Source organism: Neodiprion lecontei, chromosome 1 (genome assembly GCF_021901455.1).
Source record: "Neodiprion lecontei isolate iyNeoLeco1 chromosome 1, iyNeoLeco1.1, whole genome shotgun sequence".
Lineage (NCBI taxonomy): Eukaryota > Metazoa > Arthropoda > Insecta > Hymenoptera > Diprionidae > Neodiprion > Neodiprion lecontei.
Window position 1 is genome coordinate 11,031,164 of NC_060260.1, and position 18,740 is coordinate 11,049,903.

At 38.0% G+C, this 18,740-nt stretch overlaps 1 protein-coding gene and 2 long non-coding RNA genes across 4 annotated transcripts; 2 read left to right on the forward strand and 1 right to left on the reverse strand.

Moving 5' to 3' along the window:
- Positions 1 to 300: 300 nt before the first annotated feature.
- LOC124295038 lies at positions 301 to 1,497 on the forward strand. The gene is made up of 3 exons (XR_006904938.1): positions 301 to 418; positions 1,162 to 1,283; positions 1,444 to 1,497. It is a non-coding gene; the product is annotated as an uncharacterized LOC124295038 (long non-coding RNA).
- A 286-nt stretch (positions 1,498 to 1,783) lies between these two features.
- Positions 1,784 to 2,574, forward strand: LOC124295030. Its single transcript, XR_006904934.1, has 3 exons — positions 1,784 to 1,901; positions 2,166 to 2,254; positions 2,434 to 2,574. It is a non-coding gene; the product is annotated as an uncharacterized LOC124295030 (long non-coding RNA).
- A 2,136-nt stretch (positions 2,575 to 4,710) lies between these two features.
- On the reverse strand, positions 4,711 to 16,675 carry LOC107217038 (sialin). 2 transcript variants are annotated; one of them, XM_015654396.2, is made up of 9 exons: positions 15,752 to 16,675; positions 11,550 to 11,755; positions 10,882 to 11,103; positions 10,717 to 10,801; positions 10,437 to 10,603; positions 10,040 to 10,189; positions 9,778 to 9,910; positions 9,037 to 9,290; positions 4,711 to 8,874 (listed from the first exon to the last, which is right to left on the reverse strand). In XM_015654396.2, the coding sequence occupies exons 1-9, from the start codon at positions 15,816 to 15,818 to the stop codon at positions 8,572 to 8,574; spliced, it is 1,587 nt and encodes a 528-aa protein (XP_015509882.1). In that variant the 5' UTR covers positions 15,819 to 16,675; the 3' UTR covers positions 4,711 to 8,571. The 2 variants fall into 2 exon arrangements, with proteins under 2 accessions (XP_015509882.1, XP_015509881.1); XM_015654395.2 differs by lacking the exon at positions 15,752 to 16,675 and adding an exon at positions 13,653 to 15,719.
- Positions 16,676 to 18,740: the final 2,065 nt, after the last annotated feature.

Here is an 18,740-nt window from a genome sequence, read left to right on the forward strand (position 1 = left end):
GAGAAAACAGCGGAACGCATATTTTATTTGGTCGGAAGTAGCTAGAAAATTTCAATTGACACTTGACGCCGCGTGCAACGGCAAGTTTTTCAACATGTGACCGCGTTCTGTGCTACTCGCACAGCGTTTCCGACCGGTTGAAACTCGTTTCCGAGCGGAGCGCGACGTCAGTCGCTTCCGAGCAGTCGTAGTGAGACTACGTGAGCCGTAACTCGAAACTTCAGATTGCCATGTGCAGGTTTTTATATTCGGAACATGGCAAAGCACCGATACCTTGTGGTTAAAAAAAAGGCTGTGTAACGTTATTCTATCAGTGTATTCCCACGAAACTCATTGTGAATAATCTAAGAACGGCATGCAGCGTCTGGCCCACGAAAGAAGCGAGTTACTGAAATAAAAGCAGGCTGCGACATCGAAGGTGAGTTTCTTGTTTCAAATTTCCATTCTACCGTGCAACTTCAGGTCTTAGCGAATTCGATTCTCAACTCTCAGCGTCGGATGTCGTTTGTTATTGTTTGTGCGGCCGACCTTCGGTAAACTGCGTAGTTGCATCATTAGCAAGCTTAACTCAGTCAGTTTAGGTAACCAGCTACGACATAAAAAGTGTGAATGGGCTTGGAATCGAGTGTGATTATCGAGCTGCAGATTTTTAGATTTTAGCTTCCCGGAGCTTACTGAACAGGTTATTAATTCAGATTGAAATTGCTCTCGGGCAGACTTTTGACTAGTCACAAGCGTTTTGTGAGAAGAAAATGCTCCGATAATCTTCCGTTGCGGTTTTCTTTCTAATATTCTGAAAAAACGGGCCTTGCGGACGGTGACCTTTGTGTGAGTTATGTGTCTGATATCGGTTTGCGGATGAAATTAAATAAATAAATGAAATTAAATAAATGTTATTGCGTAGTTGATTTTGGCCTTTTTTCCTATGTAACAAAAGATTGTAAGCGGTTGCATTTGTTTCCGAATATTTTTCTGGAGATCGATCTGTAGAGGAATCCTCAATTTCGTAATAATTTCGAGTGAATCTAAATCGTCAACTGTTGTTGATTCCTGATACTTATTATGTTTAGGACGACTATCAGGAATTCTGAGTGCTGTTCAAATTGTTATTAAAGTTCATTAAGTACTAACAAAATATTGTGTTATCTTACTTGATTGCAGAAAGGAACTTCAACAATGTTGAGTAGCATTTGTGATAACCTAGATTAAAAGGTCCTGTCAATGAATCTTGGAAGACATCACTCGCTAGCGAAACTGATGAATTTATTGCATATAAACGACAGGTATAAAACAATCTCCAAACACTTTTCACTTGTTTATGTAATCCGACATAATCGATGAGACTTTCCACAGTTTGGCACAAAACCAAAATTGCTTGTGTTTAAACATTGAGTATATGGCCGTTGAATTAGATCAAATATTAACAAAATGTTGTTGTTTTAGTTGATTACAGAGTTCAAATACTGCAGAAATGATCTAAGTTGGCAAGTATCCTCATTAAGTGACCCTGGTAATACAATGTTGGAAAACAAACTGCAGAAGCTGAAGAGGTCGCAATTTTGTGAAAGACTATAAGAAAGGTAGACATTTAAGATGATTCTTGATTATACTTTTAGGCTATTTTCAAATTGAGAAATTTGTCAGTTAATTGAAATTGATTCGTATTCAGTTCTTCATTATATTTTACAAATAGAATAGTAAATTTTCACCGCCTTATATGTTAAATTTGCGAAACAAATATTCATAAAATGTTATTTCTTATCTGTTTACAGGGGCACACTATACATTGTAGCACTATCGACCATATGTAGCCATGATCTGAGTGACGTAACCCAAACAAACGATCTCTGTCAAGAAACTGAAAATTTATCCACCCGCTATACAGTGAATAGAACTGAAAGGTACATATTCGATATGATTGTTGATTTCCATGTCCCTATTGATCGTAAATGATTTTAGTTGTTCACTAATTTTAGGCACTTACTCAATATCCGTGCTTATTTTATTACCCCTCTAGTATTTATTTCTGCAGTTCATTTATAAATGAATCAGAAATCACTGAAATATCATGCAAATCACTTATTGTGATACAGACAATCTGTAGTTACATAAAATCTGATCCGAGTACATTGTGCGAGTAACATTTTATTACATTCTTATTGCAGTGTGAAAAGTGTGTTCAACCACCATGCAACCTGAGATGCTATAAGAACTACTACCATTACATGCAAAAGTGCGGAGCAACCTGGAGAAGGTGAGAAAACTTATTTTAATTATTGTTTGATAATTCACTGTGGTACATTTGAAGCCTAACTCTTGTCATTTCCTAACATGTGGCGAATAAATATGGAAGTAGACAATAACAATAATTTATCTGAGAACTGAAAAACCAGTTTGCTAAATTAATTCGAGCTTGCTTTTTCGCTTTTTCAGAGTTAAGCAGAGACATCCGAGTAACTTCTCCATTACTCAGCAACGCTGGTGAGTTTGCATGTGTTAGGTTACGGGTATTTCCCTGGGACTCCTCCATCCTGTGGCGTGGCGGTAACAATTGTTACACGAATCTTTGATTTCTTAGATGTATGGATAGGCTCATTCATGATCGCAACGATGCTTGACTTTAAGTTGAATCGTTCTTTTTTTTTGCAGTCGATCTATTCTACCATAGTGACTCAAATTTAGAAATTTTGCACGTTGCTGAAAGTGGAATGAGCATCGCGACAGGTTACCATCACTTACTCGATATTCGCGAAAACAAGTAGTGTTTAGCTACAGATATTTACCTACCTATGTTTGAATTTTCAAATGACGTCGTTTAAGTGGTGGATACACCTGAGGCTTAAACATGTTCCAATGATTGTTTAATCAATAACATTTCAAAGTCTGGCAAAACGTAACGTATTCAATTTGCATGATATATTTTGAATTATTTTCAATTTTTCAATACTCTGCAGCTGTCGTACAACCACAGGCTTAGCTCGCTTAGAAAAATACTGATTAGCATGCAGGATGTTTTTAATCCGTCTTACAAAAGGTTGATGTATCGATAGTCAGCCAGCAATCGCTAAAATAGTACATTCGCTGACTACGGTACAAAAACATTTTGCTCCCGACAGGTAACCAACGAAACAGTAAGCCACAGTGACCACGGTGCAAATGAGGAAGAATGATGTGTTTTGGAAAGAATGGAGAATCGCTTAGAGCGAATATAGGTAATCGGGTAGGTAGGTGGTCGTTTTGGGATCCGTCGCGGGGTTTAATGTGGATGTGCGTGTGAATCTCTTTTCAACATTTCCGTTGGGTGGTTCCGTTGGGAATCAGGCGAGGGTAGGAAGGTCGCGATGTACCGCGATGTTACTAACTTTTGTAATCCACAGCTTCAAACGATCACAGTGATTGTCCTCCAAAAGCACGTGAAAGACTCTGTATAAGAGTCTCCAAACTATCAGAGAGCTTTCAAATTTTAACGACGTTCAATAACCCATTTCTTGTCGCTCTGCAATCATTTTCCAGTCGTTATTCAATTTAATTACTCAGTCATTATCGATAATTATTCCATTCAATTGATCTCTGTGATCGTCTGAATGGGCAATACGCTTCTCTGGACCATCTACCGCGTTCCGTGGTACGCTAGATGGGGAGAGATGCTGAGCTCGAAGACGTCGCGTCGAAGAGGACCGCCGACGGTCACGCCACACAATAATGCATGTCCTCCGACCTCCCTCCCGAACTTGACTCGCATCTCGGAAGAACAATTCGCGTCGCAATGTGTCGGATTCCAAAAGACGCAGATGCGGATTGGGTTTCTACAGAATTTTGCGACAAGTTCTAGATATTTAAGGTTTTTTGACGGGTTAATCGGTCGCGCCTTTTTGCGCGTAGATTAATCACGGGAATTGGACGGGTCTTTTGCTCGATGATTGATAATCAGGGTGGCGACGTATCGGGAACACCGGGGAACCGGGAATAGTCGGGGAATTTTGCCTATCGGAAAAAATCAGGGAATTATGATGACCGTAGGGAAGAACGCACTTCTTATATAAATTGTTTTCAAACTTCAGCCATTCTCCGTAAATTCAGCTAAGCTAACTGTCAGAAATGATATTGTTCAATTTCTAATCATTCGTGTGAAACGAAAGAATACTATTTGTGTTTTTTAGATCCAAATTAATGTATTCCAGATGCAAAACTTCTGGAGCTTTTGGTCGTAAAAGCTGCCTATCATTACCTCAGTTTCGTGGGTAAACGACAGGGACTTGTACATTTTTTGATGGGCAAAGTCAGCGAAAAGTCAAGGAATATTATACTTGAGCAAAATTGTCGCGACCCTGATAAAGCGAATCGATGGATCTCGTCTTTTGCTCAGCGATTTCGTAAACGGTATATAAAAAAAGTGTAAAGCGCTCGATGTGTTAAGCCTGCAGCTCTTCAATCAATTTTTTTTTACTAACAACTGAGTTTTCAAGCTTCAATTGGTCGCACCTGCTGCGCGTTGACTTGATACTTTTTGGTTCTGAGAGAAAGCGCGGCATTTTCAAGCCGGCGGCCAATTCACGGGGATAAAACCGCGGAGTGTATAGTGATAGTGAGGAATCTTGTCGTAAGTATTTATAAAACATATCAGAGGTGTACAGAAGTGTTTCTTTTTTTTTTTTAGTGATTGTCTTCTCTTTTGTTTCAGGGCACCGGAATAATTTTTTACACAAGTACACCGATAAACATTGAGTCTTCACTCAAACAACATATTTAATTCAATAATTCCATGTAAAAAATTGATTTTGATTGCAAAGATGTGTAATAGTTTCTTCAATTACAGGCTCGAAATTGTTGTTGTCCGTGCATGCACTTTTGTCATTGTGTTAATCATAACTTCGTCTGTTTCAGATACTCAAACCTCTCCTACCAACATTAGTTCAGGTGTTTTGAGTATTATTGTGTAAAAATGATGCGATTGGTTTATTCGTCGCGCATGCAGCAGCACTTGTACAATGATAACCAATGAAAATTTTGCAGTCAATTTTGTTAGCAATCATTCTTGCTGACACATCATTTGTTCTCGCGTCAGCGACCTGACTAGCTCTGTTCCTGTCCCTGGGAGTTTCTGAACCCACCCGAACTTTTGGTCGTGGTATGTTAACGGAAATTATGCATGTATCATCTTTTCGCGTTGACGTTTCGTAAGATAATCAAAATAATTCATCTGTTTCGTATCCAAAATATTCCCATCTAAATTCTTTACCAGCCCAGCCTTTTTCGCGTTGAAAAAAATCATTGTTTTTAATCAAAATCTTTGAAAAATTACACATTTTAAAAATAGAGTTTTTCAATTTTCATGCACAAGTAAAACGTTTTTCAAAATGAAATTATTCATTGAAAACTTTCTTTAGAGTGCATTTACAATTTTTCAAATGACTTCGGGATTTTTGAATCAGAATTGGAGAATATATTTAAGAAAATTGCTGTTTTGTCATTGTATTAAATATGCTACAGTGGCAGTCAAAGGTTAACTTTCTATAATGGATATATGTTACGTACGACATTTGCGTCATATCAAATTATTTCAAAAACGAACGGTCACCAAACACATTTCCTTGGGCACTCAAAACTTGAAGCAGTTTAAACGGTAGACTAGTCAAGATAAATCGTGGTACGTACGCGGATTATCGACATCTCCAATCTCACGTATCGAAATAATTTTTCGGAATGAATTTTGTATCCACGTTTAAATTGTGAAAAAATTATAAAAACCCGGTATAATCTTGATCTCGATTCTCTATCATTATCGAAATTATAAGCAACGTCTTGTGACAAGCGAGGAGTAGATAGCGTACTGGATTTCCAACCAGGGGAACTACAGAATTCGAAGTATGAGGCCAAAGATTCAATAAATAATATTAATTTCTTTCGAACAAAAACTTCAAATATGTGATCGGATCTAATAATGTAAGGAAGATTTTGGAATCAGCATTACCTTATTGAGTTTTTATAAATATTTATCTTTTTGAACTGTGAAACATTGAAGAAATATTATTAAAACATTACACTCCAACGTTCAACGAATACTTAACAAAACACGATAAATTTCATATTTCTGTACAAACGTTACGTTGCTTTTATAATGTCACAAAAATCTGACTAAAATATTCACAGAAACATGAAATATTATAGTTGTAATATTTTTGTAATGTTTTTGTAATATGAATGATGTCGGGTGAATACATACACTAAATACAATCTACGTGATGATGAGTTTTAAACACTTGTAGTGGTAGAAACATATGCGCGTTGGTCAGAAAATCAACCAGATTTAATCAAACGATTTCTACTATTTTCTGGATAACGTAGACATGTTGCTTGATAACTGTAAATATTTATCAAGGGTTTTCTCAGTGATTAAGTTCAGATCTAAGAAATTCTAAGCTTCACATATTGGCAAGTAGTCTTCAATGTGGGTCACAAAACGTGAAATTGACAGTTTACTAATTTTGCTTTCATATTGTTAAAATCGCTTCCTACACAATTGTTCAAATTCACTCTGAGCAAGAATAATTCATTGCTTTCCCTGTTTTTTTAAAACTTACAACACAGTTATTCCTATCGTATGTAAATTATATATTTGAAGAAGTAACCAACAGCTATAGTTAAAAATATGTGCGGTAGAAATTTTCGGATAAACGACATTATCTGAGGGTGTTCATTCCATCTCTATCTTCAATTAAAATACTAATTTCATAGATTTTCATATAATTTTATCTACTATGTACATTTGAATAACTTTATTTCGCAGCTTCTGAGTAACTTCGAAAAATAAGGCAGATTCTTCTTGAAACGTCGTTACCTTACGGTTCAAACCATTCTTATTTTTATCCTTCACTCATCCTTCTTCAATTCTTATTCAATAACCCTGAAAATTTCCAATTCAGAACAATTTTTTAAACTCAAAACCTTTGAGGAAACTTCAGAAAAAATATTTTCATCAAGTTTCGTACAAAGTTTCCGCTGAAAAGATATGATATTCAACTGAAGGTAACCATGTAAAAGGTGCTTCTTATTATGATATGTAAGGTATATTTTCCTAGACAAAAGTTTAATTTGTATGGGAAAGCAACAAATCAGTTTATAAAAAGTCATAGAAAGTTTCTAGCTTACAATTTCGATAGTATCGTGATCCTAGAATAAGAACAACTTGTTTGAGAAATGGGGTCGAATGCTGTTGAAAAGATATGTGTCTCTGAGATAAAACCTAGACCTGCATCTCTATACCGGGTGGTATTTTTTAATTGCCCCAGACAAATATCTCGGAAGCTAGTCGAGATGAGAGAAAAGGTTTAACACAAAATTGACGGGGTTTGAAGAGGAAAGATAAAACCGATATGCGTTGATTTGTGGATTACGCCACTTTCGTGTTTTTTCGAGAATTTCGTGATTTTAGATAGGGATCACATATTTTGACTATGAACGACTGATACTGAGTTTCAAGACAAATTCAAAAAGGTGAAAATTTTTAGATAAATTCAAGTATTCCAAAAATTTTCTCAATGTCGAAAAAGAAACTTACTCAACCACTTTCCGTTAAATAAAGCATCGATCCCCATGGTTTGAAACAATTATACGAATCGTGTTTTTGAGATGATCACGCGACTCCCATAGCCCGTAAAAAAGTAATGAAACTTTGGGGTCAATGCCTTGCCTCAGCAAAAAATGACCAAGTATTTCACTTTCTAAAGATTGTGAAAAATAATTCTGATAATTTGTAAAAATTAAATGTTTTTGCGTTTTTGAATTTGTCTTTAAATCTGTTAATCGGCAGTGATTGTCAAAATACGTGATTCCTATCTGAAATCACGATGTATCCAAAAAATGTAGAAAGTGGCGCAATTCATAAATCAACCCATATTTAGCATTATCCCCTTCGAAACCCCCCCCCCCTGGTTTTGGATCAAACTTTTCCTCGAATCTCTTCTAGTTTTCGAGATATTTGCTTAGTACGATTAAAAAAGACCACCCTGTACATCAGTATAACAATAATTCTTACTGCTCCCATCACTGACACTATTGTTAGTATTATTATTACAATATCTTCCTTACTGTAACATTATCTTAAAAATTTATAATTCCACGACTAGCGTCTTAAACTACACATTAATGTGTTATACTTATCAAATATGCTGTACAATTCTAAAAATTGGCAAGTCGCAGACGAGGCATTATTACATAGCATATGTCTGTAAATATCAAATGCGATCCTATACCGCTGAGAGAAATGCGTTGAAATATTTTGTCCCCTGACCGATCCAATTAATTATCATTCTCAATTAATTTTATCAAGCATGTATTATGCATGTATTTTTCGTTTGTAGCCACACATTCACTTACTTATTTTTCTCTCTTGACATCGGTCTAACATTTCCTAGATCTAACGTGTTTGAACCGTGAAAAAGCTGTAAAGTTTCAAACTTCTGTTAAGAACAGGTCTGTATCATTGTTCAACTGTTGCAGAGCACGTTCAGTACTCGAGCAATCAAATCCACTGACGAAAGCCAGCAGATGTGTAATGTTGGAATGTATTATTTATACGGATAATTTTGAAGCTTTCGAATGGACTGAGGCGGATCTAGGCATTTCTTTTACGCTCTCCACGTCCTCGGTCAAGGTGTAGGCCTCGAACAACTCGTAGGGCTCCGTCTGGACTCCGACGTCTTCATAGTCAAGCTCGAGAGAATCCTGTTCATAGATCACGTCGTGACTCTTCGGTCTGGCAACTGACGGGATCCAGGGCTGCTGTACCCCCTTACCAAGTGCCAGGAACACAGCCGCTGTCGAAAATAGAACCACGGAAGCCACCCCGAAAACCAACCGCCAAGAGCCTGCAATCTGTCAAAAAATTTACGTAGTGTTTCAGTTGTGTAATGAAGTCTCTTCGTGAACTTTAGACAAAACCGCGTGGAAAGTTCCGCCGGTTATCGTATCGATATCTTGTATACGAAAAAAAAAATGTTATTTCGTATCCAGATATCGTTAATTTCATCGACTTACTGAGCCGTGAATTGCTTGAGTGACGAAGTAGTTTGCAGCTAGAAGTCCCGCTGCTCCGAGGGTTGAGCAAAGAGCGCACGCAGCCGCTGCACACGCCGGCGATTCTTCAGGAGCTAAATCGGCGACTGCAGCCAGGGCACCAGCAGGGGCCGTTCCGGAGACCAGGAGGGCCGCGATCCCGAGCCAAGCGGCACCAAGTGCCTGACAACCTGCGTATCCCGCCACAAATAAAAGGGCAGCAGGTACGAAGTGTGCTGAAATAAACATTATATATCGTCTTAGGGTATTTTGCATCAGTTTTAAGAATGGAATGTGACGTATAAATGGAATGTAGTGTAGTTAGTTTTAAGAATGGACTGTGACGTATAAATGGAATGTGGATCGTAGTGTTCACTGATATGATCCTGCTTCAAGATTGCACTGCTAGTGAAACTTGATGTGTCTCACATGTTTCGAAAATGAATCTGTTTAATTTCTTCATGCATTTTTTAGCCAAGTCGTAGCTTACTCGTTATTTTTACTGTCAAAAAATGTATTTAAATTGGTGCAAAGTATGGTTAACTTCCACGAGGTGCCCTAGTATTCGAAAAAATGTAATCAATCAATTCGAGGAACGAATATTTCATTTTGGAATAACGACCAATTAAAATACAGCAATCTAATTCATCCTCTGAAATAATGAAAGCCCTGCATTTTCCGCAATGAGTTACTTAAAGAACTCAGTCACGATTCCTGACTTACCCATGTATACAACCAGCTTCCTGGCAGTGGTTGTTGAGACCATACCAGATTCTCGAACATGGTCCACGAGGAGACCGCAAGTCAGTGCAGCCATGAAGTGCCCAATGTGCGGTAGTGTAGTGAGCACTGAGTCCTGGAGGTATATTTTGTTGGCATTAAAACACGAGACAAATGAGAAATTCTACAGTTGTGGTACCTGATCTGTCGCAGCTTCGTCGAGTGAACCAAATTTTAACAATTATTTTAAACGGTAGACACTTACGTTCGCCGTGGAAAAGCCGTATATCAGCTTCAGGTACTTGGTCATCCCAAGAGACAACGTGGCATCACCCCATTGATTGCCCATTGTTGCCACTGCGGATGCCCAGACTGGAACGGACCTCAACAGCTTTCCCCAAGGGATTACCGCTGCCTGTTGCCACGTGTCAATGAAAAATTGAAATACATTACTTGATAGAATAAGTTTGGCATTGAGCTGCATCAAGCTTGGAAGTCGAACTTTTCATTTTCAAACTGAGCACCAATTTACTCCCGTATTAGGAACTTTAATCAGGATTCGAAAAATAAGTAGAAATGTATGAACAATGGAGGTAACGTCTCGTGCGTATTAGACGAGGTGCAGACTACATTATATACACGTAAATAACACATTATCTCACGTTGGTGTCGTGCTGATAAGACTTCGGAGAGTTCTTAACCCAGCGGTTGAAAGCGAAGTACCAGCAAACAGCGAGTATGGCAAGTCCGTAGCACAGTGAGTCGCGCCCAAAGGCACGAACCATTGCAGTACCAATCCACCCCATAAGGCAATAGCCAACGCTTACGGCTGTAAAAATACTCGAGATTTTTGGCTGTACGTAATCAACTCGGAGAGAAACGAGGTTGTGAGAGTCTAGAATTTTTGACGTCCTTTGCTGTAGAAGAGCGGCCTCTACTTACCCGCGTAGCAAGAGAAGTACCAACTTCTGTGCGTCGACTTGAACCATGTCATCGCCAACATGTGAGCCGCGGGCATTGTGGCGCCCTGCGGGTGTACAAATGATCAGAATTTACGTCCCTCATGCTGTTGTCATTGATATATGCAGTATGTTCTTTCATACTCACTGTACACAGGCCTTGAAACAACCTGAGTGCGACGTGCGACGGTGCTTTCCAAGCAGCGGGCACCAAAAGCGAGGCCAGACAAGCACTGAGGACAGCGCGAGAGAAGACGATGGAGGGTCCAGAACGACCCCAGACTAGGCAACCCCCTAGAATGGGACCTGCTACCTGACCCCAGAGGAATGCTTCGCGCATAATGGACTCCGTGTGCTCCTCTTGCGGTAACTGGAATTTATAAGTCAGGCATTGAGAAGTAATGGAGTAGAAGATATGGTCAGAAGAGATAATGAGCAGTAATTGAGGCGATTGAATTAAAAACGGCGAAGCTATGTGGAAACATTGCAGCTTTTGATTTCGCAGGTTCTGTGGAGGGTGCGTTAAAACACGAGATCAAAGGTTTACCGTATCCATTGCTTATATCGAACCTGCGACTTTACGTAGTTTAATTATTGCTTCCAGTCAGGATGTTTGGTACTTTACTTGACCGTACGTCAAATGATTCCGTTTAAATGAGGAATAAACCTTCTTTCACTTGAAGATCTAATCAAATTCGGGCTAATATAACATGGAGCATGATGATTGGTCAATCGGACATTGGATTCGGTGGTTCCGCTATGATGGATGTGCATATGCACGTGTCTGTAATTTGACAAATCTGCGTTTTCACTTACCTCCATGAGAATGACTTCGTGGTCTTCGGTTTTATTGCGGCTCGTGATGTTGACGAGCATATTGCAATGCCACGACGTGTCGATGATAGCATGGTTGTCTTCTTGCTTTGCTAGAAGGGCTACGGAGGCGCTGACTTCTACGGCGCCGCAAAGGGCATAGCCTACGGCAACCAGAGCCGCGACTACGTGTCGCGCTCGAACTGCCGCTGAAAAATTATCGAATTTGTGTCGGGGTGAGAATTCGGTCAAATCTCATCATCTTTGATTTTTTGTGAACGTGGCATAGTACCATCATGATGTCGGACCGGTATTACCGAGAGAAATGACGGCAGAAAATATACTTTTCGCGGTTAATTCAACTGACTGAGACGAAGTTAATACTAACAATAAGTAAGATTACAGTGAAACTTCAGTCAATCCAACTAGTCTTCATTCTGAAAACTATTTTCGATCAAACGTATTTAGTAGAATGATTTCCGTAACGTAAATTTACTATTTACCGGGTGAGTGTGAATTTTAGTGGTATAACTTGACTTCACTTCTAATTCATATAATTCTAAGTAACCTCAAGTGATTTTACATTACCTTAAACTGCACTTGATTCAAAACTTTTAACAGAAAATTTGGTGAATTCACCTGCATAATTATTCTTGTTTATGTATACAGATGAACAAAGGATGAAATTATTTTTTTTTACTGATTCGTAGACGTTTTACTTATTGCGTTGATCATTGACTGATTGATTTAGGATAGTGAATACACCCAGCACTGATCTATAATCAAACACGGTCGTGTTATATTTTCGTAAACATAATAGACAGTTCGAAGCTAGCTCTTATCTCAATTTATTATTAATATTTGTGAAACTCGTCGATAGCAGATCGTCCATCTCTTTGACGGTCTTGATTTGACCCTAAAAATTTATAATTACGGCATATTTCATCAACCTATAACTTGAAATATTTAACAACGCATAAATTTTGATCGAAGCTGTGTTCTTTCGTCTCTGTATGACAACTAATGGTGCTTTTCGTTATCGCAACGTACACAAAACAACTATTTGATCTTGTGCAGATAACTCAAGTAGACGCCGAACCCGTTGTTCTCGGATGCTGGTGACCTTCTCATTTATTTGCATACCTGATAATTCTTCAGCTGTATTGCGCAACTTTTTCTCAAGAATCTTATTCCGCTATTGCCATTCGAAATTCAGCAAATCTCGTTTCAAAATGCGATTTATTTTACTCTTTACTGTCACTCGAATATCAGGTGGAATAACGTTTAAACATAAAATTCTTATTGTAACCCTTTGATCACGACTTGTTTCATCATATCACGGAACTGCAGGCTCACGGGTTTGTCGGTGTACCTACTCTTGGAACGAATGACATAGGTGTAATATATCGTTATACTTCCAAAATCAGCATAGCGCAGATTAATTTTATTCAAGCTGAACAATGGCAATCACACAAAGTTCTTTTGGCAAAATTATATTAATTATTTTGGCGATCGGAAATCGATATCACTCAAGTAATTCAGGTTTGGAAATTTAACTCCAAGTTTTATTCATTGGTTGTGCCAATTAATTTTTGACGGAAAAATAACTACGTAGGCATCGCGTAGACAAAGAAATATAATGAACGTGAAACCGTCGTCAGAATTGTAAAACAATTATAACGTAGATGAATAAAATAAATAAATAAGGACACGACATGATTTGAGTAAAAATAAACATTCTTCATCCAGGGGTGAAAACAAATTGTTTTCAATGTTTGACATACGTCATAGCATATCGTATTTTACTATGTCCCTTTAACTTCTGACACCGTGGTGAAATTTGAATTTGTTTCAACATCAACAATAATATTTTTATTTTTGAATAATTATCCACGTGAGATAAACTGTCTAACTTTTTTCGAGAACCAAAATGTCGTATATGCGCGTCAAAATGATCGTTGATTGCGGACGCGTTCGCTTGCGTCATCGAACAGGACGTACCTTTTTCCTTTTTATTTTTCGTTTAATCCGCATAGAATCCGCTCGAAAGGATAAATCGTATCACTGTCAAGGGAAAGCTCGTTTCGTGGCTTTAAGGGTACAAACCTCGCACTTCTTTAGCAGCTTGTTTGATTTGGATACTGCCACACTTGACAAGGTGCACACTTCCTCTCTTCACGAACTCCGCCATTTCACAGAGTTGACGGCCGAAATTTTCAATACGGAGTTCCTCAAGTGACACAGAGATTTCTTATCTCTGTACGGCGCCAGTATTGCGTCAACGTAGCTTATTATCGCCAAATATACCTAGCGAATAAATTATAGTGTCCGTATTCGCAATACAGACACTACAGGCTGGCTGTACGTGCGTTTGTCATTTCTCGGTTTTACGTATACAGTCTATCTAAAACAATTATTTATTAACTACCACAATCCCTACTTAGGGATCGTCACAGAAATAAAGATTTTTTCGTACGGAATAATATTTACGAATAGTCTTTCTGCAGCTATTGTTTATATACTCAGCGTACGCTATCGCATTTTCTGCGTCTTCTGCATTCACTGTCTCGTGCGGCAACTGATCGGTTTTTTTTATAATTAACTCCGATAGTAGAATATGAATACAATTACATCAGCTATTTGCCTAGACTCTGATACGGTGCGAGACGTGCAGTTTTTGTCGACGGGTGCATAATCAAGAGCGCTAAATTTTCCGCCGCGGCCGTCTTGCAGATCTGCGTTTCAACGTGAACCAATTTTTCCATTACGACGTTAACGCGTATCTACTAAACGTCGCCCCCTTAGTGGTATCTGGTCATCTTTCGATCGCTAGATATTATCAACGTTTTTTGAATCTATCAAAGGAGAAATTATTCTTCATTGCGATTAATGGAGTTTCTATTACAGTGGGCTGGATAATGTACTCGCAGTGATCGACCTCGTATTTATCGACTCATGATACAGATGCACGATCAAATACGTTGCAAAAGTATTTAAACGTCTACGTCTAATTTCCGTGAAACTTTTAAGTACCCAGCACATAGGTATCCGTTAACGGAAGTGAATTGCGGTAAAAGTCTGCTGCTTAACAAACTTTGTTACAAGGCATTTTCATTTTTCGGTTACGTTGATGTGAACTGGGAATTATTCGTAAACGTGTCTGGTAATTTATAATCGTCAGTCCGAAAATAGTAGAACAAAGTAGTTTATTTCTTGAAAGAAAAGTCAATATTTCCATGTTGTGTGAAAATTTAACGTAATTTATGCAACGTCATCGTAAGAATATGGAAAAATTGTTTGTAATCATGTCATACGAACAAATTTACTCGCTCTTTTACAAACATTGACTTATTAATAGTACAGACTAATTTATTTTGCTTGAACAATTTGATCAGCCCAAGCTGCATCTTGTGCCTAGATATCAGATTGAACTACTATATTCTGAAACAATCCCTAACAATTTTTAAAATCCATGTCACTACATTCAACTTCATATTGTTTGTGTTTCAGATTCGTAAGATGTGTAAACATTATTTTCCTTGGATATAATTGCTTCGCTGTATTGGGTTAAATTTTTATTTCATTTCAGATTCATAATTTCGAATTTTGAGTCTGATTTAGCAACCCATGGAACTTTATTGAATATTAAAATGACTGGAAACCAAGTGTTTACGGAGAGAAGAAAAAGAGGTGATTTTACTTGAAGCTGCAGGAAAAGAAGGACATATCAAGATTTTTGGTAAAAAATACCTATGTCAAATATATTTTTCACTGTAAATGTAAGAGATTTTACTCCGCACACAGTGCTCACTTTTCACTGTTTCTAGACTAAATTCTGCATCTTACGAAGTATACTTTACCAAAAAACCTAATGTGTCCCTCTTTTCCTGCAGTGTTCAGTAAAAACTACTCTTTATACTCTCCGTGTTCACGACACCATAGAAGGTATAGACGCGTCGTTTTTTGACCGATCAAATATCGGGACCACAGAGTTCGAACCTTCCGTGATCTGGTTTTTTCTTTTGTTTACAAGAACACCGATGGTGCCATGTGCCGAAGTTGACAGAAATCTCTAGCGAAATTCATAAGACAAAATGAGAGGAACTGATGTATCGAATGTTGACCAAGTATAAGATAAGAGACCTTTCCTTGACTGTCAAAAGAAATGATGGAGAAAATAAAGGGGTCAAAAATTAATCACCCACCCCTAACTTCGAGAGCGGCGTGCCGCAGCTGCACGCTACCCCTCTTGAGTCTGACGAGGGCCGCCATCGTCACGTCACGAGGTGAACCAATTGCACGTCCATGAGAAAGTACCTGTGCTTGCGACACATGGTTTGGTTACGGAAACAGAGAAGAGCACCAAATGTAGGTTGAAAACAGTTTTACGATCAGTTCGAGTTCGGGGGATCACAGTTCGTAGTCACTCATGGGACACGCACTGACTGGCCATTGTTCAGTGGTCAGCTATCACGGCTGTCACCGAGGCTAACGAGTCTTGATACAATAAGTATCCCGCTTCCTTGAACGACCTTGAGTGCTGCACGTCGACGAGCAACAAGCAACAGTTTTGACCGTTGAAACATCTACGAGTCTACGTAATGAACGTCTTAGCCAGTGTGTCAATTCGTGTACACGAAGTAGGCACGGTGAAGTTTCGGCTGACTTCCGCTCACGCCGATTAACTGATCTTTCTGGCAATTATTCGAGATCATTTCCAACAAGCATTGGCGACTTTGATGTTATTCAATTTCCTTTTTTTCTCTTCTCGTTATGGTTCTATTGCACTCAAGCGGAAGTCATAAACTTGCCTTATCGGGTCAGCCGTGTTTCTCGACCTTTCAGATTAATATTCAGTGCATTGTCACATATCCTCGAATATAAAACGATCCTGGGTAAACAATCATGAGATTCTGGTCGGCTGTACCAACTTTGCGTTTGCCCTTCCACTTTCAAGCCTCTGTCAATTCTTGGGCAGTATTTTTTCACCTTCGGTCGAACTTATGCTCATTGTAGGCTCAGGGTTTATCCTGAATCTAGCAGGTATGTTTGCTCCCTGATGTGTTGATATACTGAATGGCTGATGTGGTTTTACCCTTGGATTGCAAAATATTCGTGTCCCGCAGCATTGTCGACTTTAAAATACCGATCACAGTACTGTCGATATTGTTCGGAGTGATGGTTTTCATATACTCGTTCAGTCGACGGATGCTGACAATGAGAGATACTATCTACGAAAACAGCACCGTTTCATCTGCCTCTATTGCATAATAACTTAATGCGTGGGTGTACGTACGTTACTATGGCACATGAAGTTGATTGTCCAGCGTGTGACGCACGCATGCAATGCGTAAAATAAAACGTTTCAACACCGGAAATACATGTGCATATGGGAGTATACTGGTGGGATAAAAATCTTGTTTACAGAAAAGTAGCTTAGATTTTGCATCTCATACTGAAATAGAATAAATACTGCTAAGGGGAAATAGATCGTAGTTGACAGAATTTATTTTCTTGACAAAACCTCTCCAAGGCTAATCAATGATCTGAAAATTTTGAGTTTTTAACAGATTCCTTTGCAATCTATCACTTTTTCTCCATCCAATTACTTTCTAATTTCAGTGGGGTCCATTCGTTTCTTTGTCCCCATTAAATTTTGTCTCTGTTGAACCTCTCCTTTCTACATCACGGCTCACTTCGTATAGTCATTTAATTTATGGAACACCGAATCTTGGGTGGCCAGATAATTGGAACGGCACGTCACAATCAATGGAATATGGATCGAAATTTGAGCGCACACGTGATCTCGTAGGTTCAGAATCACATTCGCTTTTTCAAGGATAAAATTTGTTATGAAATAATCTACAGAAACGAAAGAATAATATTTCATTCTTCTTGTATGCCAGTTTCCCGGCAACTTGGTATACTTCACCGTACTCTGTTCAAAGTTCGAAGTAATAACGTCAGGCGCATGCGACATCTTAAGTACACTCTGTCAGGTTTATTTTATCGCCCACAGATTGGACATTTTTTGACTATCGTTGGCAACGTTAAAAAAGTTATTTTTATTTTCGAGCACATCTAAGTAAAAATTATATCAAATAAAGAACAGCCAAATACGTGCGTGAAGTTTATGTCACAATGGAATACGATTTAATTTCCCGGATTTTTCTATTTTCGAAAGTCAAAACATCACCCAGTACAATTCGATAACGTGTGTATTGAAAATTTGGAGATCCAAAGACTTTTCTTTGGTGTTTTCCCGATGTCCAAGCCTAAAATTGCATAAAAGTGAAATTTCAACTTTCGAATCAAATGCCAAACTATTTCCTCAGCTCTCCTCCGTAAAAATGCGTTCACTATTGTCAACGTTTCGTTACCCCTAAACAAGCTTTTTGAATTTGTTGAAATTTTCGACACTTTGGGGAACATTATCATGATTCCTTATCAATTAATTAAACAGGTCTGCAGTGAAATCCCCATTCAATAAAATATGTTATAGATATGAAGGTTTTATTAATGTGCCGAATCTATATCTGCTATCCATTTTTTACTGTCATGTATACATTACATGGTATGAATTTTTTTTACTGTTCAAAATTTAGAAAATCATGTTTTTTTTTTTTACATTCACACTACTTTAATCTATTTAAGTAATATCTGTACATACAAAACCAGTTCGGACTGATAGAAAGAGAAAGTTGTGACTTCGTGTCGCGAAATACGAAATCAAAGAGGACTACAAAATAACCAGAATTATAATAGTAGATAGATTTTCTGACGATTATAATGTTTAAACTCTTTAAATTTGTCACTTATTTTTTTTTTATAAACATTGTTGCTATCATTAGTGTTTGATTATTATAATTTGTGAGCAAACCAGCTAGAAAACATTACGTGAAAAGTATAAGTGGTAAATATTTTTTATTACTATATTCCGATTCAAAAGCATCAAATCTATTATAATTACACATGATACTAAGAAGGCGAAACAAAAAAAGTTTTTTTCCGAAGACCAGTATTATTCACAATCAGCCATATACTTGAACTGATATCGTTAACTGAGACACGTTTACTATTTTGATAAAATTACCAAAGCAAATGCGTTTCGCGGATGCAAAACTTGGAATATTTGTTTAATTTCTAAAAAAATCATCAATACCACAAGTGACGTGACGAAGCGAGCCGTGTGTA

What these genes read in the sequence shown, in the direction of transcription:
- LOC107217038 (XM_015654395.2), bottom strand. Translation starts at nt 13,737, where the DNA reads ATGGCGGAGTTCGTGAAGAGAGGAAGTGTGCACCTTGTCAAGTGTGGC. An exon ending in GTACTTCTCTTGCTACGCGG is followed by an intron (nt 10,604 to 10,716) that starts GTAAGTAGAGGC and finishes GTATTTTTACAG; the next exon opens with CCGTAAGCGTTGGCTATTGC. An exon ending in ACGGCTTTTCCACGGCGAAC is followed by an intron (nt 9,911 to 10,039) that starts GTAAGTGTCTAC and finishes ATATACCTCCAG; the next exon opens with GACTCAGTGCTCACTACACT.